Below are 27068 nucleotides of genomic sequence, written 5' to 3'. Positions count from 1 at the left end.
CTATCACATGGGAAACTCACATATGTTCAAACATAAACCCTCAATTTCAGGAAATCACATTCATGCTTTATTAATAATCACCTCACATACAAACTATATTCGAAACATCTCAACCTTTTATTTTCTGGCATTTATCGAATGCTACAATCGGGACCGTTGGCGCTCAGAAACAAGCAGAAACTTGAGAGAAGAGGCCCTTGAAATCTTTGGTCGGCGTACCGACACCCTCCGGCTTTGATGCAAGATCCAATGCCTTGAATTTTGCCTCCTCAATCTGCAATGCCTGTTCCACACAAACATCTCTCATTGTGAGCAAAGGACACTGAAAAAGATCATCTCATAGAGCTATATATATGCAAAGGCTCACATATATACATGCATTGCAAATGTATTTACTGCCTTGTAATGATAATTTGATGATATGGGTCTATCCCATTATCAGTCCATTTTCATTTTGGAGCTCAGTTTGCAGATGGGTCTGACCCATTTGCCATTTCTGTTTTGGGCCCGGGTTTGCAGATGGGAGTGTTTTCTGCTCCACACCATCTGCATTATGTGGGATGGGCCCTTAAGTCGCACAATCCATCCAACAAGGTGCTGCTCTGGTTTGAATTGTGCTTTGGACCCTCACTACTGCTCCAGCTTTCTACCTATTTATACTTGTTTACATTTTGAAAGAAACGCATCTGTGCTCCTACACCCGAATCCATTGTTGCATTGGCCAAACCAAGGTGTTCTGTAATGATAACGGTGGCCGTAATGGCCACCACCGTTACCTTTATGATATGGGGCATAACAGCCGTTACGGCCTCTTTTTTTTTTTTAAATTGAGAAAAACCTCAAAAAACCTATATACGCCTCGTAATGTTGATTAAAAAGTATGAAAAACTTATATATGCCCCAAAATAGACCATTACGGGGCTGTTATGGCCTTTACAAGGACGTAATGTACCGTTAACGGCAATTATGGGTCAATTTTTTTCCATAATGGATGTTACAGCCATTGCGACCCCATAATGTGTAACGGTTGCCGTCGTTACCTTTATGTAACAGCCTTTACAGCCCCGTAACGGCCTTTACAGCACACCATGGGCCAAACCCGTCCACTTCAAATCGTTGTTTACAACTTGAGAACTCTACTGACTCGATATCTAGCCTGGTGGCCCGGGTTGGCTAGACTTGAAGATACGATTTGGTTTGACTCAACTCTATATTTAATAATTAAATTACGAATAATATTTGAATAGATAATTGATGTTTATGTTAGAGGTTTGCTGGAATACATCACAACGCATTACAAAAAGATACACAAGGACTAGCCATTGGATCTGGGTATTTTTCAATGAAACAATCCGTTTATTTGAAAGGGCTATCCTCGGATGGGGATGCAAAAATATTTTTTTTTAAAATAAATAAATAAAAAATCTCAGATTGAACATTTCAACCCACTGATTATACAAAGGGTTGAATTAATCAATTGGAGCCCACTTATCGAAGGGTTTAAATAATTGAATGGATTTGATCTCTTTCCAACATACAAAGACTTGTAATATAAATGGGTAGGATCATTGGAAGATGACCCAGATTCAAAGGTTGAAGTCCCAACCTATCATATTGCAGTACATCGGGGTGTATTCGAGCAACCTCTTCATATTATTATACATTATTATGTGTATAAAGATTGCCCAACTTAAACAGCAAGCTTGATCTGTTGGTAAATCTCACCATCTACATTTAGACTTTTTATCAGTTCGAGCCAACTGAGTTGCCCTGACTCGATAGATCTTAACTGAGTCAAGCTCATCAGCGAGTTTCTGAGTGACTCAGCTTGATCTTTCGTCACATCGAGTTGACCTAGCTGAGTTTTGAGTCCAGTCACCGAGTTTTAGAACTAGGATTGAAACTGCACTCGCCCAGTCATATTTGCAGTTCTTCCCACTTTGGGGTGCGCCTAAACCGGTCCACAGACTCGCAAGGTGATGCATAAGGAACTGACATGCTTGCATGGCATAACCTATAGCAGAAGTATACACAAGTACCTGAATGCAAGCCTCCGCCACATCCGCCCTTGAAATGGTTCTTGTTTCAGTCTGAAGAAGCTCATCATCCTTCCCAACGAGCAGCTCCCGCAGACCCCCTTCTTTGTCTTGTAAACCCCCAGCCCTGATCAAGCCAGTGATAAAGCATATCATTGATAAGGATTCCAATATCCGGAATTGATTTTTGCTTGATCGCAATTCAAATGCAGTTCTTTAAGTATCAAACATATGGTAATTACCATGCAGTAGAGCTGTGTGGGACCCATTGTGGTATGCAAATTGCATCTAACCACCCGTCCATTACACCCCCCAAGTTAGATATAGACCCCAAAATCCAGCCTGATCAGTAACTCAAGCAGGCCACGCCTAAGGGAACAGGGAAGGTTGACACCCACCATTAAAAAAAAAAAATCCAAATGGAATATGGGTTCCACCTTGTTATGTATATTCCATCAAAACCATTCATCAGGTGCAACCCACCAGGATGAAGGGACAAGCAAAAACTCAGCCATTTCTAAACTCAGGTGGGCCACATCACGTGAATATATAGGTTTTAGGCATGATTGTGCATCACTCCCTATGGTATGACCCACCTGATTTGTGGATCAAGATGGTGCTTGGGATTTATGGTGAACATGAGGACACTCAGCAGATGCACTGTTTGGATTCCACACACATCATGGGTTTGCTCCACAGCTTGACTGCATGGTAATTATCATATATTTGAACTATATGATCATTCCCCTCTGTTTTGGTTTGCATCTTGTCCAGAAAATAACAATAAAAATATTACAACACAAACAACAGTGATAATGGATTCTAATGGCTATCTTCACACAATGATAGTCAATTTAGAGCAAGCAGATCATGGAATAGATCAAGGATATGGCCGCTGGTAAGCTTGACATACATCCAAGCCATGCATCAGGTGAACCTGACCACGCAGATGACGCAAAAATCAGGCTAGCTAACTCATCAGATAGGTCATGCATGCTGAATATGGTTTGCTGCCAATTTCTTCAAATCCTAAGGTCTGACCCACCTGATGAATTGACCCAACCGATTCCATTGGCAAGGTCATCTATGCAGTAGGTCCTAACTGATGCATGGTTTGGGTGTGCGAGCAAATTTGGAGTGGGCATGGGCTTCGCAAAGCACACCCAAACAAAGTATATCCAGTGCCATGAAATCATTAAAACAGGAATTCTAATTTAGTAAATATGCCCAAAAATAAATAAATAAATAAAACTCGGGGTTGTCATATACCTTATAATTGTGTACGGTATGCCGGAGTCTGCCAAATATTGCTCGGCCTTCCGCTTCCACACCTACGAACATCGTGAAACATTTATTCGTTGCTATTAAAGTTCTCCAGACAGTAACATATCTATCCAGTATTTTAGTCATTGGTGTTCTGGTGATTAATCTGAACTAGCAAGCAACCAGGGGGAAATATCATTCACATTAATGTAAGCATGAAAAATAGGAAATTATTGAGGAGAGAATAAAATCATCTAGGTATATCCTGTAGAGGCCTCTTGACCTCATACCTCGGGCTTCTCTCTGGTTTGGGTCCTATTTATCATCAGTTGCATGGTTTAACTATCACAAGGATGAGAGCTTTCATCATGTCTGTAACATCGATGATCCATTTTGCTAGCCCTTCTTGTGGCACATGGGCCAACCTGGCAAGTTTCCTGGCATCCGACCAGTGCAGAAGGTGGCCTCCTTTATGAAGATGGAAAAACGAACATGAGGGGAAAAAAAAGGGTTGATTCATCAGGTTGGCCTCACATTTACAATGGGTCATTGGCAAAGTTTATTTATTTATTTAAGCTGGCCATTCTTTCTTCTTTTGTTGGGGAGATCCAATTGATGAGTGTGTGGGCCATCATAGTTTTTTCTCATGCTCATCTTCAAAGTGGGGGCCACCTTATTCACATGTAAAGATGCACGTGGGGCTGGGGAACCTCTTCTTTTAAAGGGGTTCTGTGTTTGGCTGGATTGGTTTGGAAGATGGGGAGCCTATCTAGCATAGTTGCCACTTTCTATCCCTCTCATATGCCACTCCAGGTGCCAAGGCATTCTTATATGCAGCTGATAAGATCACTGCAAGGTGGTTTTGAGTCCTCCACTTGTGTCTGACATGGGGTGTCAGACAGAAAATTTTTATAAATCAATCATCCTTTTTGCATAGATCTCATGGGATGATCTCCTTCATAAGTTGAAGAGGATTTTAGAGTATGTTCCATGTGCCAGTTCACACTGTCAACTTTTTCCCTTCAATTCCTTCTAGGAAGTCGGTCTACTCAGCCAGTCCTGCCTCCAGGATATAACAAGCCTAATCCTCTCTGAACTGAGATAAATGCATTGCATTCTTAGACAGTTAGACTTGCAAAATTAAAGAAACATTGATAGAACACAACAGCAACCAAATACGTCTGGACTTGCTAAATTTATAAATTCATACAGGAAAAAAAAAAATTACAGAATAGCATAAGAGGAAGATAATTTTGGGGTAAAAAAATATGAGAGAGAGGTCTGTGAGAGATAATAGAAAGTTTGATACTATGGATTCCATAATGGTGATCATCTTGATAAAAAAACACTAACAATCCCCTACTACTTTGAAAATACCCAAAAATGACTATATTGGATGTGAGGAAAGTAAGCACACACAAGGTGTCTTTTGGACTTGAACCTTCACTTATTCTAGACACATCAATGTTCCATTAGGATTCTTGGTGACCTTATTCAACAACCAAGTATTCTATTTGATGCAAACCGATTAACGGATCAATAGAATTTCAATACCCAAATCACAAGAATGGACCAAGAACACAACCTACAAGAACACTGGGATAGACAGGGATAAGAAACTTCATTGAAATTTCTTCATTTTTTACAAATACTAAAATGAAACCTACAAAGAAAATGTAATACCTTCATGCAATAGAACATCCCTTTTTGTCGAACCTAAAAGACGCACCCTAAATCCTTATGAATCTTTTATTACGATTTAACAACTATTAGATTGAAAAAGAAAAAAAAAAGAAAAAAAGATTGATTTCAAATCAATCTAATCTATCGAAGATATCAACAATTCCATCTACAAAGATTTGGATAATTGTAATGGCCTAAAGATAGCGAAAGCATATCCAAAAAATATCCCCAGAATCTTCAAAGAATCTTTAAAACAGCAATCACAAATAGTAAATGGTAGTCTTTGAAATTTAGCCCCATCTCTAGCAACAAACAACCAAAATTTCAACACGTGGGACTCCCATGGTGGGCCTTGGGCCTACATCATATATAATCGGACATGTCCTACACACTTGAAAACTCATCATCTTCTGAAGAAGTTGGCATGTTAATGAACTTATGGTAAATCCTAGATTTATGAGTATCATGAGAAAGGCCATATTTTCAACTAAACTAGAAGCCGTCACACTTCCTTGTGCATATTGCTGAAGCCTTTGAAGAAGTCCATATAATACCAACATCTTAGTATTCCTTTTAAAAGATTCATCAAGAGCAGCAGCTCAACCTCCTTTTAATCATTATAGGTTCCAATAGTACATGTTCATCCTAGGAATGAGAAACGTGAACCATACTAGTGAAGTACTTGAGCCCATTGAAACTAATTGTCTTAGGTTTGTTTTCATTGTCTGTAATATAGGTTTTAGTCCGATTCTCCTATGTTCTACATGCAACATCCCATGCAAGGCCCTCAGTGAAAGAATCTGGCACAATTTTAATTGGTCCCGTGCCGACTAGTGATTACTCCATCTCCGAGTAATTGACGGACATAGCCTCCTTTGTTGTGTTTGCTATGTGTTTCTTTGATTTGCAAGTTGAAGAAGACGTTTTCAGTTCAGAAAGGATTCAGTTTGTTGTACCCTGGAGGTGGATTTACTACAATCTTCTTGTAAATTGATTAAATATATCGGTAGGGTGCAAATATTGCTTAAAAGATAGCAAAACCATAACCCTCGAGACATTTTCAGTTCAGAAAGGATTCAGTTTGTTGTACCCTGGAGGTGGATTTACTAGAATCTTCTTGTAAATTGATTAAATATATCGGTAGGGTGCAAATATCGCTTAAAAGATGGCAAAACCGTAACCCAAGCCATTTCTAATTATCTTTCCTTTTCCGTCTCCATTTTACAACACATCTAGCAAAGGATATTTCTCAAATCCATGCATTCTTACAGGAGGTAAACATCATGATATCATCCTTCTGAAATGCAACCCTAACCATTCCTTTAAAACAACATACAAGAACATTCGACAATCCAAACAACTTCATTGAGTCTGAGAAGAGAGATCCATTGTCATTAGTAAACGCTCGATGCATACTGAGAAACATGTAACAGACAATCTAAAACTGATGACATCCTTCAAACTTGCAGTAAAGAAATTTGACCCACCATTTCAAAGTCTCACTAAGTATTACCATACTGCAATTAATCTTTACTGGGAAGGACATCTTTTATTTGACTTCATTACATCAATTGCACCGCTACAAAAAGCTGCAATTAATCTGTTTAGAGAGCTTGATAATAACCATAAGATGAAGAATTATCGATCGTTTTGGACTTTGCTTCTGTACCAATTATGCATTGAAGAGGAAAACACCAATCTCTTAACATGAATGAATGACAAGCAAAAGATGAGTTGGCTTTATTGATAATCTACTTTATCGTATTGGGAACTAGAGAGAACAAGGAAGATGGGAAGTTGGAAACCTAGCACACACAACACACTCCTGCTTTGCTAGAGTTAATGCACTGTGAATTTCTGAAGGCTACACATGGTCAAGCGACTTTTGGGGTCACCATCACCATCAAGGTTTGAAATGTTTGTTTGAACATACCGTATTACGGTACAAATTTACTGTTACACATTCCTGATACAATATGACACATTCCGATGTGAGATGTTATCTGTTAGACAGGCTGAAACATACCTTGTATAGACCTTGTATAGCTAGCATACCTTATATAGTTGATTTTGATTTTATTTCTTTCCTTGTATAGATGCTGTAATCTCTATATATTCAACCCCTTTAGGTTGTCTCAAATACACAAAAGCTTTCAGCTCGTCTCGGTTTACATGGTATCAGAGTATCACTGATCCAAATCCGGCACCACCTGTCAGATCCGACCACCCCTGCGTCGTCCGGCCACCCCTGTTGCGTCGTCCCGCGCCCCTGTTGCAGATCCGGCCCCCTCCTGCGCGTCCGACCGTTCGTCCGACCACCCCCTGTTGCTTGTCCGACCACCCCCTGCGCTGCTGCGTCGCCGGATTCTTGCGCTGCTGCGTCCCTGTGCGTCCGACTGCCCCCTGTTGCGCGTCCGACCACCCCCTGTTGCGCGTCCGATCACTCCTGTTGAAGATCCGAACATCCTGCTGCGTCACCAGATCTACATTTTCCAGATCCACAGGTCCTGTTGCTGTTTCTATTCTTTTTCTGCTGCAACTGTTCCTGTTCCTCTTCTTCTTCTGCTGCAACTGTTGCTGTCCTGTTGCTGTTCCTATTCTTCTTCTGCTGCAACTCTTTGCGTGCTTTATATTAACTCCGCTCAATGGACAAGAACTCATCACGTACAGAGGCCCCAAGGTGTAGTTTTGATGGTACCAACTATTCACTATGGGTCATCCATTTTCAGAACTTCCTGAAGGGTCATGGTTTGTGGGGACTAATTGATGGATCTGTTACTATTCTCACTTTCACGGATGTCGATAAATTTGCTGATTGGGAAATGAATAATGGACGGATTATTACCTGGATTCTCGATTCAGTCGATCGGTCCATTGCTGTTGGCCTCACACCTCATCGCACGGCTAAGGCAATGTGGGAGCATCTTCAGACAATTTATCAACAAAGTAATGCGGCCCGGTCATATCGTCTGGAACAGGATCTCGTTAACCTTACTCAGGATGACGACAGTATTCAAACATTTTATTCTAAAATTGTCACAATTTGGACTGAGATGGCCTTGATGGATCCAATATTTCCTAATGACTTTAGGATTTTCCAAACTATGCGCGAGAGTGCGCAAGTTCGCCAATTTCTTATAAAACTGCGTCCGGAATTCGAGCATTGTCGAGCTGCTCTCTTGAACCGTAGCCCCACTCCTTCTTTGAATTCAGTTATTAATGATCTATTGGCTGAGGAACAACGACTGAAAGTTCTATCACTTCCTTCCTCGACTCCGGGATCCTCTGATATGGTGTTTGCTGTGTCCACCACTACATCAACGCGTGACTCCTCTCCTTTAACATGTCGCGGCTGCAACAAGGTGGGTCATGTTGTTGCTCAATGCAAAGAATGGTGCGCTTATTGTCGACGAACTGGTCATGGCATTCAAGACTGCCGTACACGTGCATATGCATCTTCTTCCGTCCGTGGACGTGGTGGTCGTGGTCATGTACTTTCTGCTACTTCTACCACTATTTCTTCCGAGCTTTCTGTTAGTGATACTACATCTACTGTTTCTGTTGAAGGTCTTTCCTCACCTTTGACTCTTGCGATGATCTAGCAAATCGTGTAGGCCCTTTTTGCGGCCGGTATGTCAGATATATCCCCATCTTTTACATACTTGGTTCTTCGATTCGGATGCTTCCAATCATATGACTGGTGTTGTATCCCATCTTCGCGACATTCGTCCATACACCGAAAATTAGGGTATTTCTACTGCGGATGGCACTAGACTACCCATTCAGTCTGTTGGATCATTGACTTTCTCTCCTTCTGCTCATCGCCAGTTCACCCTTCGTGATGTGTTTCATGTCCCTAACCTCTCCTCAAATTTAATTTCAGTTGGTCAACTCACATCAAATAATTGCTTAGTCATATTTCTTCCCAACTGTTGTTTTGTGCAGGATCTGGCGACGGGAAAGGTACTTGGGAGGGGTAGGCGGCATGGTCGTCTGTACGTGCTGGATTTTGATCCATCTGTCACTCCGGCCCGTTGTTTCTTTTCTCCTTCTTCATCAGATATTTCTTCAGCAAATAAATTGTGGAAACTATGACACTTTCGCCTGGGTCATCCACATTCCGATCGGTTACTTCAGTTAATTTCGTCTGGCATGTTAGGGAATATTTCTCTTAATAAAAATGATTTGGATTATTCTTGTTCTTCCTGTTGTCTTTCAAAAAGTAAGTGTGTTCCATTTTCCCTAAGTACTACAAAATCATCTTCTATATTTGAACTTGTGCATACGAATGTTTGGGGTCCTTCACCAATTATGTCTCTCTCTGGGTTATGATACTATGTAATATTCATTGATGATTTCACACGTTACACTTGGATTTACTTTCTACAATCGAAGTCACAGGTTTTTGAAAAATTCAAGTTATTTCACTCTATGGTGGAGACGTAATTTCGGGTTTCAGTTCAAACTCTCCGCTCTGACTCAGGGGGGGAATATCTCTCAACTAATTTTCGTACATTTCTTCAAGGGCATGGAATTATTCATCAAACCACCTGTTCTGATACTCCACAACAGAACGGGGTGGCTGAAAGAAAAAATCGTCATATTGTTGAAACTGCCAACACCCTGATGACAGCTATGAGTGTTCCTCGTTCTTTCTGGGCTGAAGCAATGTTACATTCCGTCTACTTGATTAACCGGATGCCAACCAAAGTTCTGAACAGTAAATCTCCTTACTCTGTTCTCACTGGCTTACCTCCTGCATATTCCACATTTCGTGTTTTTGGTTGTATCTGTTATGTTCACCTGGCTTCACGTGAACGTAACAAACTATCTCCAAAATCAGTCAAATGTATGTACTTGGGATTTGGGGAAACTCAGAAGGGTTTTCGATGTTATGATCCGGTTTCTCGTCGTGTTCGGGTTTCACGACATGTTGTGTTTCTTGAGCACATTGCTTTTCATTCATCTCTTCCTCCTCCGCACACTCCCAACTCTCCTGGTCTAACTGCCTTTCCAGAAATTCCATTTGCCTCAAGTACTCTCCCTCGTCCGTTGCAGGTTTACTCACGTCGACCACGTACAGATCCACCACCTATTACCCAACCCGAACCTACTGTACCCGTTGCTGATCCCGAACTTACCTCGATCCGTCGTTCCGCTCGTGAACATCGAGCGCCTGATCGGTTGATATGCTCTATGTCTGCCATGAATGCTACTCTGGATACCGTTTCTATTCCTACTTCATACTCTCAGGCAGTCACTCATGATTATTGGAAGAATCATGTGTGTAAATCTATGTAATAAATGGGTCTGATATGCAATATTTGACCCTCAACAGCTAATTGGTAGCAAATGGATTTATTCGGTCAAACTCAAGTCTGATGGATCATTGGATCGATACAAGGCTCGACTTGTCGCTCAGGGATACAAACAAGAATACGGAATTGATTATGATGAGACTTTCGCTCCCGTGGCCAAGATGAAAACTGTTCGTACTCTTCTGGCTATATCTTCTGTTCGCTCATGGCCACTCGCTCAGATGGATGTGAAAAATGCCTTTCTTCATGGAGATCTTCAAGAAACCTTGTATTTGAAACCTCCTCCTAGCTCCTTAATCCCTGAAAATAAGGTATGTCGTCTAAAGAAAGCCCTGTACGGCCTCAAACAGGCACCTCGGGCATGGTTTCAACGCTTTCACGATGTTGTTACGGGTGCTGGCTTTACTCAAAGTGGTCATGACCCATCCTTATTTTTGCGCATCACTGCTCACGGAATTGTCATTGTTCTGGTCTATGTTGACGACCTCCTACTGACTGGTAGCGATACTACTGGCATCTCGGCTTTAAAGGAAGTTCTGCAATCCTCCTTCAAGATGAAAGACCTCGGCCATCTCACATACTTTCTTGGGCTTGAAATCTCACGTTCTAAACGTGGGATCCTGGTCAGCCAGCGTAAATATGCCAAGGATCTTCTCGCTTTGGCATCATTGACGGATCAAAACGTTCAGACTCTCTTAGAACTTAACATTCATTATGGTCGCGACGATGGTGATCGACTTGCACAGCCAGACTTATACCGTCGTTTGGTTGGGAGTCCGGTTTACTTAACTATGACTTACCCCGATATTGCCTATGTTGTCCAAGTCGTCAATCAGTTTGTTTCTACTCCTCGGACTCTTTATATGATCGGTGTTACGCATCATACGGTACCTACGTGGAACTCTAGATCGATCACTTGTTCTTCTCCTCCACGGCGACTCGGACCTTCGTGCTTATTCGGATCTGATTGGGCTGGTTGCGCTCTCACACGAAGATCTACCACGGCCGTGTTTTTCTCGGCACTTCTCTCATCTCTTGGAAGTGTAAGAAGCGGGCCATTGTTTCCAAATCAAGCACGGCGAGTATCGAGCGATGTCTGCTACGTGTAGTGAGCTTGTTTGGTTACGTGGACTTCTTTCCGACTTGGGCATTCCTGTGCAGAATCCTACTCCACTCCATGTTGATAATCTCAGTGCCATTCAGATTGCCTCTAACCCGGTTTTTCATGAACGGACGAAGCATATTGAAGTTGACTGTCACTTTATCCGTGAGAAATTTCAGTCTGGGCTCATTTCTCTACCACATGTTGCATCCCATGATCAGATTGCAGACATTTTCACCAAGTCCCTAACTTCTGTACGTCACTCATTTCTCGTTGGCAAACTATTACTTGTCGATGACCCGCATTAGTTTGAGGGGGGATGTTAGACAGGCTGAAACATACCTTATATAGACCTTGTATAACTAGCATACCTTATATAGTTAATTTTGATTTTATTTCTTTCCTTGTATAGATGCTGTAATCTCTATATATTCAACCCCTTTGGGTTGTCTCAAATACACAAAAGCTTTCAGCTCGTCTCGGTTTACATTATCAACTTTAGGATGATATTCATTTCCATATGTACGACAGAGCAGCAATTGAAGAAGAGATATCATTTAAGATAACTGGTAGTTAAGAGAACTAAAGAAAGAAAAGAATCTGAACAGCTCAAATATTTGCTCACCAATATATTCCCATTCCCTAAGCTGTTCAAGGGATGATTAAGATCCGTTCCACCCATAGAACCAACCAAAACAATCTGCTTCACTCCCGCAGCTTTAGCTGTACCAAAGGATCAGACAGTTATATATCAAGGCAGGAAATAATTAAATAAAGAAAGGAAGGACAGAAGGAAAAAAAAAAGAAGCAAGAATTCCTAACCAGCATCTATTTGATTCTTCTGCCCGATCCAGTCAACCTGAAAAGGTTCGGTATGATAATAGTTAGCAAAAAAGAAAGGAAGCTGGCAGTGGTAATAACAGTTCAAACCAGAAACTGAATGCCTAGACTACCTGTTCCGGATATGCTCCCTCTTCAAAATAGAACTCAGGTCGCCCGCCTTTGCTTGGATCAAATCCAGGTTTCATCTTTGGCACGGCACTCGTGAGAATTATCAATGCATCAATACCTTGGATTGCAGGAATGATGCTTTCAGCATCCCTAATATCCGCAACAAAAACATCATCCGCTCCTCCAATTTTCTCCTTGCTCTCGGGTGTTCTAACCAAACCCCTTGCAACAAACTGATCTGTTCTCTCCTTCAATTTCTTATAAGCAATTTGACCTGCAAAACATTCAGGAAAAAAATTGTCTTAAAAAAAGCCTGAAAACTCATGATTCATAAATGAAGAAAAAGCATCCCATTCTCTTCTAAGTTCCCCATGAAGAATGTAAAAGTTGGGATTGGATGGAAAAAGTAGAAAAGCAACAGTTCCAGACAAAAGCCACTCAACTTAGATTGATGAACAGCTTAGATCATCTTACTCTGACACAATGGAAGCAAGCATATTCATTTTTTGAATTGTGGCCAGTGTTGTAAAAGTGAGATCCTCTAGATCCCTTTGCTTCTTAAATGGTCAAAATAAGTGGGTCCCACACTTTCCATTAGATTTAGCATGGATCTTGACTGAAAGGTGACAAAATTCACCCATAGTGAATCTCGCTGTGGTCATTTCACACCAAATAATTCTGTTGAGTTGATGAATGCTACGATTTGTTTTCTTGGGCTTAACCAAATACAATTCATTGCATGACCCAAAGGGAGAGAGGGAAAAAAAAAAAAAAAAAAACAAAGCAAAGCAAAGCAAAAGGATGTTAGAGATTTTTTATTTTTTATTAACATTGACAATATTATTAAAAAGGCGAAAGCCTAAAATACAAATGCAAACTCCTATGGGTAGCTAATTTAAAAGGAAGCATCCCTAAAGTCTTGAATATCAAAACTAAGTGCAAACTCTGACGATAGTTCACCACAATTTTCAAAATAGTGGTGACTCGTCCACCTCACATGTGGCACTCAAGTATGGTATCCAAACCATCCAAACTGCAAGCCATATTGTAGATGAAACTTATCTCTAACATTACATTGATCACCAGTCCTAACCATCCAATTGATGGCTAACAAATGGATGATTAAGAATGAAACTGTGAGTGGTCTGAATTCCAAGGGCAAAATCAGATGTTTATTATCATCTTCATGATGTAAACATCTGATTTTTCCCTTTGAAGTCAGACTACTCACTATTTTACTCCTAATCACCTAAGAAATCAACATTTCTTTATCATCAGTTAGTTGGCTCGAACTCTGCTTTTCACAACGTGATTCAACATTCAAATAGGTACAAAAAACATAGATTAGACAAGAACGTGATTTAACATTCAAATGGGTACAAAAAACATAGATTAGACAAGAACATGATTTAACATTCAAATAGGTACAAAAGACATAGATTAGACAAGAACATGATTTAACATTCAAATAGGTACAAAAGACAGAGATTAGACAAGAACATGATTTAACATTCAAATAGGTACAAAAAACATAGGATGGTCAAGAATTCTTGTGTCTTTCTTTTGTTTAAGAAAATAAATATTATTCTTTTTCTTTTGCTCTTTCTTTACTCTAGGATTGTTTTGATTCTTAAAGATGATAAAGTCAAAGGATAGTAATGTAACTTGGCCTGATAGCTCAAAAGTGCAAGAAGACAATAATCTTCACCTTAAAATATAACTTTTATGAGAAGAGTCATCAGGTAGGTGTGTTTCGAATAAAATATCATCTTGCCTAAAAAAAGAAGAAAACATCAGCGTTTTCCCAAGGAGTATTCCTAAGTTGGCGATTAAATGGCCGAAAAGTTCAAGATGGTATTAAGCACTAATACTAGTGAAAAGCAACAAAAAGAAGAGGCTATATATGATGTTGTAAGACTTTTGATCATATATGATGCAGATGAAACAGGTGAGAAAGGAAAGACGACCATGGATGAGTTTGTGTGAAGAGAGTATCAGAGAAGGAAAGCAACAAGCCACTCTAAATAGACATTGGAAAAAGGGAGATAGGAAAACGTTACTTCTTTTTTTTAACGACACAGGGTGTCCTCGCCCCTTTTGGGGCGAGACTATTCCCTGAGGATACACGCAATCACCTGCAACCATGTGAATCTGGTAATGGCGAGGAGGGGAGTCGAACCCACACCTATAGGGAGCAAACCCACAGTGATGGCCGCTTGCCCAAACCTCGTCGGGTAAAATGTTTTTTTCTATTGCTACATCATCCACACCAATGCCCTACCATTCAATTTTCTAAGAGGCACTTCCTTTGCACCTGTGATGGAAGTGGTTGCGGCATTCAAACCGAGTTTAAAACTTCCTAGTTATCATGAGATGAGTAATAAATTTTGAAAGATGGATGTTGATAATACAAAGAAGCCTTATATAAGAAAGAATGGACAAAAACAAATTGTTCTACTTAGTGTTTTAAATAGGAAATAGCGTGTGGAGCAACGTTCACCCCTCTAAATCACAAGTCATAAGCTACGCAGTGTGTAGGGTAAGTTACACACTAGTTCTGAATTTTTAATTAAAATAAGTAAATATAAAGATAAAATAGCAATGGAATTCGTTGATTGTAATCAACCTATGTAATAGACGATTAGATAGTGCTTGATTGTAATCAACCTATGTAATATTCTATTACATTGCACTTGTGGGAGTTTTGTGGTCTCACCCCGGCCTAGATAAAGGACAGGGCTTGCATCAGGTTAGCTACCAGCATCAAACTTATGTCATAACTTTCGTCATGAATCTAAACAATATGACATTCCAAAATCATGCTAAGGCATTACCTATAAGCAATACGCTACATCAGAAACTGGGTGTAGTGAGAAATAGGCAAAAGTTGGCTAGAGAGACCCCCGGAAGCTATGCACCATAATAATGCCTGGTTGTTGTAAGAAGTAGGCAAGGGTTCCAGTGCCATTTTGGATGCGCATGAGTAAAGAAGCTAGTCCAAGGGAAAAAGATTTGTCTTGTCACATGGAATATAGGATTATTGGCAGGTAAGACTCTGGAGCTAGCAGATATGATGAAATAAAGGAGAGTAAACATAACTTGTGTTTAGGTGACTACATGGAAAGGGGTCAAAACTTTTTTTTAAAAATGATGGATATAAACTTTGGTATATAGGAAAAGGCAATAATAGAAATGGGGTAGGATAGTGGTAGATAAAGTTATAGATGTTAGGAGATTATGTGATATGACTTTATTAACAAAACTTGTGTTAGGAGAGGAGACAATCAATTTATTAGTGCATATGCGCCGTATCAAGGAAACTGAAGAAATCAAACAAGTGCCAATTCAAGCCTAGCTGCCACCATTAACATCACCGGATTTTATGCCTCCCATGATTTTTAGGATCAGTTTTTTATTCCTGTAAATATTGCTATTAATTGTGATTGTAAATTTCCTTTTCAGTTACATATTCTTGAATGCCTAAAATTAGGTCTCTAGGGTTGTATAAAGATACAGAGCATGAATAGAAAGGGTTGTGAGTTCAAAACACAAAACCATAGCAGTGTGAATCCTCTTTATGGTATCAGAGCGCCAGACCTCTAACGAGTAGCTTTCCTTTCTTGCTTCCTGTGACATGGCTGCCACCCCTGCATCCACCACTGATTCACCCATCATCACCATCAATGTCGCAACCACCATCAACGAGAAACTCACCCCTTCTACCTTTCCTCAGTGGAGGGCTCAATTTGAAGCATTGCTCATTGGTTATGATCTCATTGACTTTGTCACTGGTGTCAAAAAATGCCCTGCCATTGATGCCACGAACTCCGCTGCCTCCAAAGCCACGAACTCCCACTGGGTTCGCCAAGACAAACTCATCCTCCACGCCATTCTTGCCTCCACCTCAACCACTATTACCCCAATCCTTGTTGCATACAAAACATCCCATGAGGCTTGGACAGCACTTACCCGTTTATATGCGGGAAAATCATGGATGCGTGCGATGCAACTCAAGGAAGATTTGACCTTGAGCACACGAGGAAATCGCACCGTCACTGAGTTTCTTCAAGCAATCAAAGTGATTGCCGACGAACTCGCAATCATTGATCATCCGGTTTCGGATGATGATTTAACCCTCTACATTCTCAATGGATTGGGTCCCGAATTTAGAGAAATTGCGGCACCCATTCATGCTCATGAGACCTCTCTGAAATTTGAGGAAATACATGATCTTCTTGTAGGTCATGAGAGTTACCTTCAACGACTGGAGAATCAAACGGCAGGAACATTTGTTCCCACTGCTAATTACTCTAATCGGCAAGGAGGTGCCCCTGGACAGCATAAACCGAGCCCTAAGTCTTCCTCCAACAAGACTCGCAGCAACAATGGGTATCACAAAAATGGGCCCTCAAATTCGGGCCAGAGGAAATATAAGCCCAAGTGCCAATGGTGCGATCAAGTGGGCCATACGGCCAAAAATTGCCCAAAAATGTCCTCAGCTGACTTCACCGCCAACTGTGCAGCATCCTCTCAAGGAAAAAATCAAAAGTGGCTAGTTGACTCGGCGGCATCTCACAATATGACCACCGATCTTTCTAATCTGTCGATTAATTCTGAATATGATGGTACTGATGAGGTGGTAATTGGTGATGGATCAGGTTTGCCCGTGTCTCATATTGGTTCCTTATCTCTTGCATCGTCTAATCGTGTCTTTCATTTGCGTCATACCCTTTGTGTTCCAACCATTCAAAAAAATCTTATTTCCGTTCACCACTTTACCAAGCATAATAATGTTTACCTTGAATTTCATCCTACTTATTTTTTGGTGAAGGATCGGATCACGGGGGCGACACTACTCAACGGCGAATGTGAAGATGGAGTGTACCCATTTCCGGAGCATCTACCACCAAATTCCAAAAATGTTGTTGCTTATGTTCATGAACGTACTACCACCGATGGATGGCACAAAAGACTTGGTCATCCATCGTCAAAATTGGTCCATCATTTAATTCATGCTTTTTCTTTACCCACCAATAAGAATGGCAATTTATCTCTTTGTACTTCATGTTCTCAAAATAAAGCTCATCGTCAACCATTTAATACTCATGGTCTTACTAGCACCGCTCCCATGGAATTGATTTACACGGATGTTTGGGGCCCATCTCATGAAATTGGTATTGATGGCTCAAAATATTATGTTATTTTTGTTGACCACTATACCAAATACATTTGGCTCTATCCTATGACTCATAAATCCAACGTTCAAACAATTTTTCCGCAATTCTGAAATCTTGTGGAAAATAAGTTTAACACAAAAATAAAGAGTCTTTATTCCGATAATGGTGGGGAATATATTGGCCTCAAATCTTATCTTTCAGTCCATGGGATTAGTCATTACACTACCGCTCCCCACACTCCACAACAAAATGGTATGTCTGAAAGACGACATCGCCATCTTGTTGAGACTGGTCTCACCTTACTCACAGATGCTCACATGCCTCTCTCATGTTGGCCATACGCGTTTCAAACCGCTGCCTATCTCATAAATCGAATGCCCACCTCGACTTTGAACAATCAATCACCGTTTGAAAATTTGTTCAAACAAATCCCCAATTATCTCAAGCTCAAGCAATTTGGTTGCCTATGTTATCCATTAACTAGGCCTTATAACAAACACAAACTTGAGCCCAAGGCCCAACCATGCACATTCGTGGGTTACTCTCTCTCCCAAAATGCGTATCTCTGCGGTGAGCCCAATACCCGAAAGATTTTTCACTCTCGGCATGTCATCTTCCATGAAGGGAATTTCCCTTTTCAAAAATCAAATCCTAACAGTCCCGTGCCCATCTCAACTCCATCAGCCGCCAAAGACTCCTCTGTAACGATCTCGTTGCCGCAAGTCCTCTTACCTCCACTTGGAAATACTGAATCTCCGGAAGTGGGTGCTGCTGTCTCGCCATCGTCTACGAATGGGTCCTCCCCTGAACCGCCTCCTCTCAAGGTAAGTACCCTTTCTTCTCCTCCCTTGATTTCGAGCCAAATTTCTCCATTAGAAATGCATGAACCTGCTGTCTCTGAGAATAATGAAGTCCGTCCTCAAAGAATGACTACCCGATCCATGAATAATATCTGTAAGCCAAAAAAATCTTTTGTGGTCACTAAGCACCCTCTTCCACCCTCCTTGGAACCCACAAGTGTTACTGAAGCACTTACTGATTCTAGATGGCATGATGCCATGTCCTCTGAATTGACTGCATTAATGAGTCACAATACATGGCAACTAGTACCACCTCCGACTGATTGTAATATTGTTGGCTGTAAGTGGGTGTTTCGGATTAAGAGGCATGCTGATGGATCTGTTAATCGATTCAAGGCCAGACTCATGGCCAAAGGGTTCAATCAGAGATCAGGACTGGATTATAAAGAGGCATTCAGTCCTGTCGTAAAACCAGTCACCATTCGCACTGTCTTAACCCTTGCTGTTATGCAAGGCTGGTCTCTAAGGCAATTAGATGTCAATAATGCCTTTCTTCATGGGCATCTCATTGAAAAGGTGTATATGAAGTAACCACCTGGTTTCAGGAGTCCGGAACAACCAAATCATGTCTGCTGTCTTACAAAGGCAATATATAGGCTAAAACAAGCACCTCGTGCTTGGTATTCTGCACTCAAATAGGCACTGTTAGAATTTGGTTTCATCAATGCTAAATCCGACTCTTCTCTATTTGTGTTTCATGATGGCTCCACACTTGCCTATTGCTTAGTTTATGTCGATGATTTGATTCTCACTGGTAACAATTCAACATTTGTTGCAAGCATTATTGATCAACTTGGGCAGAAATTCTCCATCAAAGATTTGGGGCCCTTACATTTTTTCCTCGGTGTTGAGGTCATTCCTACCAAAGAGGGCTTGTTTCTAACTCAGCATAAGTATATTTGAGATATACTAGCTAAAACAAGTATGGATGGAGCTAAGGATGTCACAACCCCTCTCTCTACCTCGGTTTCTCTAAAGCTGGCAGATGGTTCTTCATCAGTTGATTCCACTGAATATCGTAGAGTGATTGGAGCATTGCAATACCTGTCCTTAACTCGCCCTGATATAAGCTTCGCAGTGAATAAACTCTCTCAGTTTATGTATAGCCCCACACAGACCCACTGGACAGACTGCTGCGTTACTTGAAGAACACCATTTTTCATGGCATCAATATCAGAAAAACATCAAATCCAGCACTCACATGTTTCTCGGATGCTGATTGGGCTGGTAGTTTGGATGATAAGAAATCAACTTCACCTTATCTCCTCTTCCTTGGTCACACTCCCATTTCATGGAGCTCAAAAAAGCAACGTGCCATTGCACGGTCATCAACCGAAGCTGAGTATAGGGCATTAGCAACGGCTGCAGCAGAGTCCATGTGGCTGCTATCTCTATTCCAAGAAATGAAGTTTACATTACCACAGCCACCTACACTCTTGTGTGACAACTTGGGTGCAACACAACTCAGTTTTAATCCTGTTCAGCATTCAAGGATGAAGCACATCCAAATAGACATTCACTTTGTGCGCGATTTGGTTGAAAAAAAAATTCTCGATATTCAGCATGTACACACTGATGACCAACTCGCAGACTTACTCACCAAGCCACTTTCAAGGCAACGGACAGACTACTTACAAAACAAGATCGGCCTATCCGATGGTAGCCCGTTCTTGCGGGGGCGTATCAAGGAAACTGAAGAAATCAAACAAGTGCCAACTCAAGCCTAGCTGCCACCATTAACATCACCGGATTTTATGCCTCCCATGATTTTTAGGATCAGTTTTTTATTCCTGTAAATATTGCTATTAATTGTGATTGTAAATTTCCTTTTCAGTTACATATTCTTGAATGCCTAAAATTAGGCCTCTCAAGTTGTATAAAGATATAGAGCATGAATAGAAAGGGTTGTGAGTTCAAAACACAAAACCATAGCAGTGTGAATCCTCTTTACGCCGCAGGTAGGGTTACAGGATAGAATCAAGAGACAACTATGGAAATATATGGATGGACTACTGCAAGAAATTCTGAACGAAGAGAGGACATTTGTACAAGGAGACTTAAATGGTCATGTAGGAAAAGAAAGTAAAGGATATGAGAGCATACATGGAGGATATAGTTTTGGAGAAAAAATTAAACAGGGGATGCCATCCTTAATTTCGCTATGGCATACAATCCAGCACTAGCTAGCACATACTTCAAAAAGAGAGACGAACATTTACTAACTGTCAAAAAAGTTGATCATATACAAGCTAAATCAATTTCTTTCTACTTAGGAAAACATAATGATCAATATGTAAGGATTTCAAATTTATATCGGGAGAAAGTCTGACTATGCAACAAAGGTTAATGATTATGGATGCTTATATTAAAAGATGAAAGAAAGGGAGTGAAATTAATAAGTATCCAAAAACTAGGTTGTGGAATTTAAAAGGAGAGAAACAATGTTATTTATAAATAAATTGACTTCTTGTAAAGATCACCTATTTGATGAAGTTGAGGACTATTAGGGACTATTGTTCCTAGTTTCAAGGTGGCGTCTAGTCTAAAAGTAAATGTCTCTAAAAGAAAAATGTTTGGGGTGTGGATGGAGGTAGTTGAGGTGGAGGCCTTGGCCAACACCTTTGTGTGTGCTTTGGGGAAACTCCAAACTACTTTCGTGGGTCTCTCTTTTTATGTAGGCAAGCCGGCCAAACACCTTTGAGATAAAGTGGTGGAAATATTTGAAAGGATGCTTACAAGATAGAAAGGTTGGTATCTTTCACTTGGGGAACGGATCACACTTATTAAAGTGAATTATCAAATCTTCCTCTCTACTTCACATCGCTCTTTAAATGCCCAGCTTCGGTGCTAGGAAGGCTTGAGAAATTGAGACGGGACTTCTTGTGGCAAGGGGTGGAAGACAAGAAGAAATTTCACTTGTTGGATTGGAAGGAGGTTTGCATGACTTATGAAAACAGACACGCGGGTATTAAGGATCTAAAATCCATAAATATTGTGTTGCTAGGGAAGTGGCTTTGAAGATTCAGGGAGGAAGAGAGAGCGCTTTGGAAGGATGTTATTAAAAGCCAATATGGGTGCTTGTATGGCAGATGGTGGATTAGGAATTGCTCTACATATAGAGCATCGACTTTGTGGAAGGGGATTTTATTTGTCAAGTCAACGTTTGTGGAAGGGGTCTTTTTTATTTCCTTAGGGAATGGTGAAAGAATTTGGTTTTGGGAAAATTCATGGGTTGGATATGCTCCTCTAAAAAATTGAGTTCCCAAGGATCTTTAGGTTGGCCCCGAATCCTTCCATTATGACGGCGGATTGTTTCTCTCAAATAGGATGGGCAGTCGTCTAGGATCTCCCTAGTAGGTGATCACTTCATGATGAGGAAGTGGATGAATTTGTGGCACTTCTTCAATGCATTTATCTTTAGGCTCTAAGCAGCTCCAATCTAGATAAATTGATGTGGAAGGCTGACAAGTCAAGATCATTCTCAAATAAATCCTTTTATGCTATTTTTCACAGAGTTTATTCTATTGGGGATGGTGGGCACACGAAATTCATTTGGCATTATGATGTTCCCCCTAAGATTGCGAATTTGCAACTTTTGAGTGGTTGGTGGGTAGAAAGAAAGTGTTAACCATCGACAACCTCCAGGAGCGGGAGATGGCGATCCCTACTATTTGTATCTTGTGTATGAAAGATGAGGAAACAATGGACCATCTCTTCACACACTACCCTTTTATTTTGTCCATTTGGACGAATTTGTTGGGATGTTTTCATATTATGCGGTCTTTTCCAAATTTGGTGGAGTCTCTCTTAGTTGTGTGGCATGGAGTGGGGTTTAGGAAAGAGGCAAAGGTGTTGTGGAGGATGGCGCCACTAGCAATTTGGTGGGCCGTTTGGGAAGAAAGAAATGCTAGATGTTTTAGAAATGAATGGAAATTGGCAGAGGGTGCCTCTCATAGGACTAGGACGTTGGTTATAGAATGGGCTTCCTGTGTCTCTAAATTAAGGGAATGTAATCTTTAGTTTCTTGGTTAGCCCTTGGGTTGCTCTTTTAGTGCCCCCCTTGTTTGTTGTTTCTTGCTCTTCTTTTCAATAAAATTTGAGTTGTCTTTCAAAAAAAAAAAAGAAGAAGAAAAGTGGAATGACAAGGAAGAAGTAATTGTTACATGGAATGAGATGGTAAAGTGCACAAGGAAAGTGACAAAAAGATGTTTTAGAAGCATCTAGAGGGAAAAACCAATCATATAAGGAAACTTGGTGGTTGAATGACGATGTACAAAAGGCTATTTGTAAGAAACATGTTAATTTAAGAGATGGATAAGAACAGAAAATGAAGTTAGAGTAGGCTTACTATCTCTTTCGAGACTACTAGAAGATCATAGAACTGAGCAAAATCATGTCTATCTTTAAGACTAGTTCTGCTTCATACAAGTGCAATGGTTAAGACAACAGAAAAGTTCCGAGAATCAATTGACCCACCACGGAAATGTAACTCTGACTGTGGTTGCATTACCAAATCAGACCTGGATATCTACGGTGGACATTAGTTTTGCACAAGAAAAAGGAGGTTTCACACACACACACACACACAGAGGATGCAGAGGTTTTTTTTGTTTTTTTTTAATGGTATTTGGTTGACCCCTGCTTGGATTCTTATAGGGAGAAAGGACTCTCTCTCTTACTATTTAACGGTTAGAAACGGCTAAAGGAATCAAGAATAAACCGTTACAGATTTAAAGCATTTTAATGTTAAAAAACCTATTAAAAAATAAGAAATTGAAAAACAAAATACAATACATGGCAAGCACACACCACATTAAAAAGCACATCACGCCACCTTTCAAAACAAAAGCACATACCACATCACATTGCATCACACCCGCCTCGTCCACGACCCAACCTAGTTTGGTGTAGGTTAGCTTAGCGCAAGCACACGTGTGAAAAATGGCATGTGGCACATACACTCCATGCACCTCAAGAAAAATCTCTAAAGGGGCCCAAGCCCTTATGAGAGAAGTTTCTAATATAACCAAAAACAAAAAACTTATCGAAATATACTAGCTTGTTTTGAAACCTCTATAAACATAACAAAACATCTATATTTCAAAGCCTGGAAAAGAATTAGAAGCGATGAAATTTTTGAACAATATAGAAATGCCAAAAAGATTGCTAAGAAAGCAGTGAGGCTAAACTTAAGGTTTATGATGATCTTTATAATAAATTAGGGATAAGAGAACGTGATAAAAATGTTTCAAACTTACAAAAATGAGAGAGATGAAGGGTAGGTACCTAGATCATATTAGGTGCATTACGAGCGATAACTAAAGGGTACTAGTAAAGGACAATAAGATCAATCGAAGGTAGAAAAGTTATTTTCAAAACTTGTTGAATTATAGTCACTCTGAGAGCATAGAGATAAAAGGAACCACAAATTCAAATGTAGGAGACTATAGATACATTAATAGGTTTAGGATATCTGAAGTGAAGTAAGCTTCGAAAGATGAAACAAGAAAGGCCCTCGGACCAGATGGTATTCCAATAAAGGTTTGGAACTGTATGGGATACTTGGTTATTTTGGTTGACAAAGTCATTCAACAAGATTGCCAAACCAAAGAAAATGCCAAACAAATGAAGGAAAAGTACCACAATACCGAGGAGACATACTAAGCTACACTAACTATTGTGGGATTAAACTTATCAGCCATACTATGAAACTTTGGAAGAGAGTGATTGAGCAAAGACTAAAGCATGAGATGACTGTATCAAAAAATCAATTTCGAAGCATGAAAGGTCTACCACTGAAGCTATTTTCCTACTTAGACAATTGATGGAGATATATAGGGAGGAGGAAGGATCTCCAAATGATCACATTGACTTAGATAAAGCACACGATAGGGTCCCTAAAGAGTTAATTTAGTGGGTCTTGGGAAATTAAGGAGTTTCGATAGGATATATTAACATGATTAAGGATATGTGAGAGGAATTGGTAACTAATGTGAGGATGGATACTTTTTAGACACTTCGTTTCTTTCTTGAATTATATATTTATACTCAAACATGAGTACGTGTAAATCAGCAATTGGTTGAGTGTTTTGAGCTTTATTATAACACAATGACACATTTATATACTTACAGATATACCTTATACAGGTACTCAATTGATAAATTCATAATTAGCATTAATTTTCTAGATGCATGTTCATGAAAAATGGATAATGATGAATTTCTTTCTAACTTATTCACAACTTTTATCGATAGTTTCTATTTTTTTGATCAAGACAATTTGAAAAAATCTTATGATGCAAGGTAGCATTTGCGGTTCGACCCAAATTACAATTTTCAATACGATAACGATTATGACGACATTGAACCCATCAGATCAATCTAAACCAAATCATGATTAGTTTTCTTGAGAATATAGTTGTGTCACCAATGTGTCCGCGTGTGGCCATCCACGGCGGGCCCGACTGCGAATCACGTTCCTCAAGTGACGTACATGCATCAAGTAGTAATTAGTTATTTCAAGGTAGACACTTCAATTTCCCCTACCTCATACCCTTTCTATCCCTCTTTAATTCAAAGCTACCTCCAACCCACTTGAGTAAATGGGATTTTCAATTCTAACAAGTAGGGCCCATGGTTCAGTAATCCAGACCATGGGTCCATCAAGGCACACCTTGGATGGACCATTCCATAAAGATCCCCACCAACCAATACCAGGACTTTTCTTAGTTCCATGCGTACGGTTGTTGTCTTCTCTTCTCAACCGTCTATCCATAGGCCACAAATTGAACGGTTGATATTCTTCCTATCAAGGAGATTTTAGGGATATAGCCCATCCCTGGTCGGATGACATTAACCAATGGTCTTGATTACCAAAAGGTGGGCCACGCTCGTCAGAACCCGCATAAACTTTGTAAAGTCCGCCATTATCACTGAATAATCTAAACCTGCAACTCCATTACAAGAATCAACGAAAAAGAGAACCCTTTCCCAGCTATAAACTCAGAGAGGAGACGTGTAAATCGGGACCGTCCATTTAGTGGACCCTACCGGATACATTCTACGGTTGAAAGACCACACCGATCTTACTGTACCGCCCGAAAACTCCGATGGTAGAAGCGCGTAGTCACAACACCAATGATCATCCGATCGGCCTGGTTTTGGTTTTTTAACAGTTGTATATTCAAGGTGGGGTCTACTAGATGGACGGTCCAGATTTGCAAGAATCCATGCCGATTGTACAATAGAGATGGGGTTCTACCGTATTCTGCCGCTACAGTGTCTACCTTATCATTTCCTGGAAAATGGGAAAAAACAGAAAAAGAGGCAGAAAGAAGTGCGAAATTACCAGTTCTGCCACCGGCTCCTGTAACTAGAACGGTGCTCAGCGGTACATCTGCCATAGCTACAACTGTGAGAGTTCTGCTGCTTCTCTTCCTCTGATGAAAAGGCAAAAAGAAAGGAAGGGAAATGGGAGATCTTTTATAGCCGTTCAATGAAGGAGAAGAAATTAGAGTGACACGTGTCGCCATCTCCATTAGAGGCGGTGGGTGACAATCAAACGACCGCGATGGCTCGAAGAAGCGAGAATCAGCCTCCCTCCCTTTATTTATTTTTTTCCTCTTTTTATTATAGTTAGAGTTGGAGTTGAGATTCTCACCAACCTTATCTAAGTCGGGAGTTATTTGATACTCTGGCAGCGTATGACGCTTGATACGCAGGCGCTCTAACTCAAACTAAGCAGACTAAATTGTGGAACCCACTGTCCCTAACTAAACTTCCCAAAATCAAATTCGTTGAAGAACCCTATCCTCTGAATTTGTGGACACTTGTTTGATGAGATCGACCATTGAAGATTTTTCATTTTTGACCGTCCAATAAATGTCCACCACTTCAACGGTCAGATACTCAAATTGTTTCATGTACATCTAAACTGCCATCCATAACTTGAACAGCTTAATTTTACTTAATTGTATGCCACGTATAAAATGTCTAAGTAATTTCAAAGTGCCTGCGTATCATTCACCACACTCCACCAGAGTACCCAAAATCGACGTCAGGATCTTCTAATCATACACGTGAATTTACACGCGGCCACACGTGCCTTGCCTCCATGTGAGTGGACAAAAATACCGTTTTTCATCCGTGATCTATGAAGTGGGCCCCATATGATCCACGTTCCGGAATTCGTTCACGGTTGTCTCGTTGACACGTGCGCTGCGTGTAGGGGTTATATGGAGTTAAGCGTGTCGGCTTAAGAAAACTTATCTACCTGTCTCTAGAGGAACGGTATTGGCGGACGCGGATTGCGTGGTGTGGCAGCCACCACCGGGGCGCGTAGACGTGGGCCCACCGCTATGTATGTGTTACATCCATAGATCAAACTGATATCTGTGTTTTCCCTTCATCCGGGTCTGTATTACCGGATGGAAAATAAATATCATGGTGGGCCCGAGGAGAGTTTTAACGGTATATGTTATTGTCCCACTGGTTTCTGTGGTGTGGTCCAATTGAGATTTATATCTGATTGATATTTGATTTCAAGTATCAAAATGGTATGGAAAAATGGATGAACGGTGTGGATATAATCAATACATCATGAAACAGCCCACGTAACTTTCCTCGCAAACACACTAGGTCGGCGTCGCGCAATCGGGAGCGGATTAGCTGTGACCCGG

The 27068-nt window shown here is 40.5% G+C and overlaps 1 protein-coding gene across 1 annotated transcript; it reads right to left on the bottom strand.

Moving 5' to 3' along the window:
• Positions 1-44: 44 nt before the first annotated feature.
• On the bottom strand, positions 45-26004 carry LOC131252869 (uncharacterized protein At5g02240-like). Its single transcript, XM_058253627.1, has 7 exons — positions 25739-26004; positions 12356-12627; positions 12225-12261; positions 12028-12125; positions 3306-3367; positions 2040-2163; positions 45-283 (listed from the first exon to the last, which is right to left on the bottom strand). The coding sequence occupies exons 1-7, from the start codon at positions 25926-25928 to the stop codon at positions 164-166; spliced, it is 903 nt and encodes a 300-aa protein (XP_058109610.1). The 5' UTR covers positions 25929-26004; the 3' UTR covers positions 45-163.
• Positions 26005-27068: the final 1064 nt, after the last annotated feature.

This window comes from Magnolia sinica, chromosome 8, assembly GCF_029962835.1.
Source record: "Magnolia sinica isolate HGM2019 chromosome 8, MsV1, whole genome shotgun sequence".
In the NCBI taxonomy this organism is placed as follows: Eukaryota; Viridiplantae; Streptophyta; class Magnoliopsida; order Magnoliales; family Magnoliaceae; genus Magnolia; species Magnolia sinica.
Note: the sequence above shows the minus strand (reverse complement) of the source record. Positions and strands in the feature narration are given on the sequence as shown.

Bases quoted from the DNA above. Each gene is read 5' to 3' on its own strand.
- LOC131252869 (XM_058253627.1), bottom strand. From the start codon at position 25,928: ATGGAGATGGCGACACGTGTCACTCTAATTTCTTCTCCTTCATTGAAC. The intron at 12,628-25,738 runs GTAATTTCGCAC...AATGTTTTGCAG, and splicing joins AGGAGCCGGTGGCAGAACTG to GTCAAATTGCTTATAAGAAA. The intron at 3,368-12,027 runs GTGAGCAAATAT...CGATGTTCGTAG, and splicing joins TAGGGAATGGGAATATATTG to GTGTGGAAGCGGAAGGCCGA.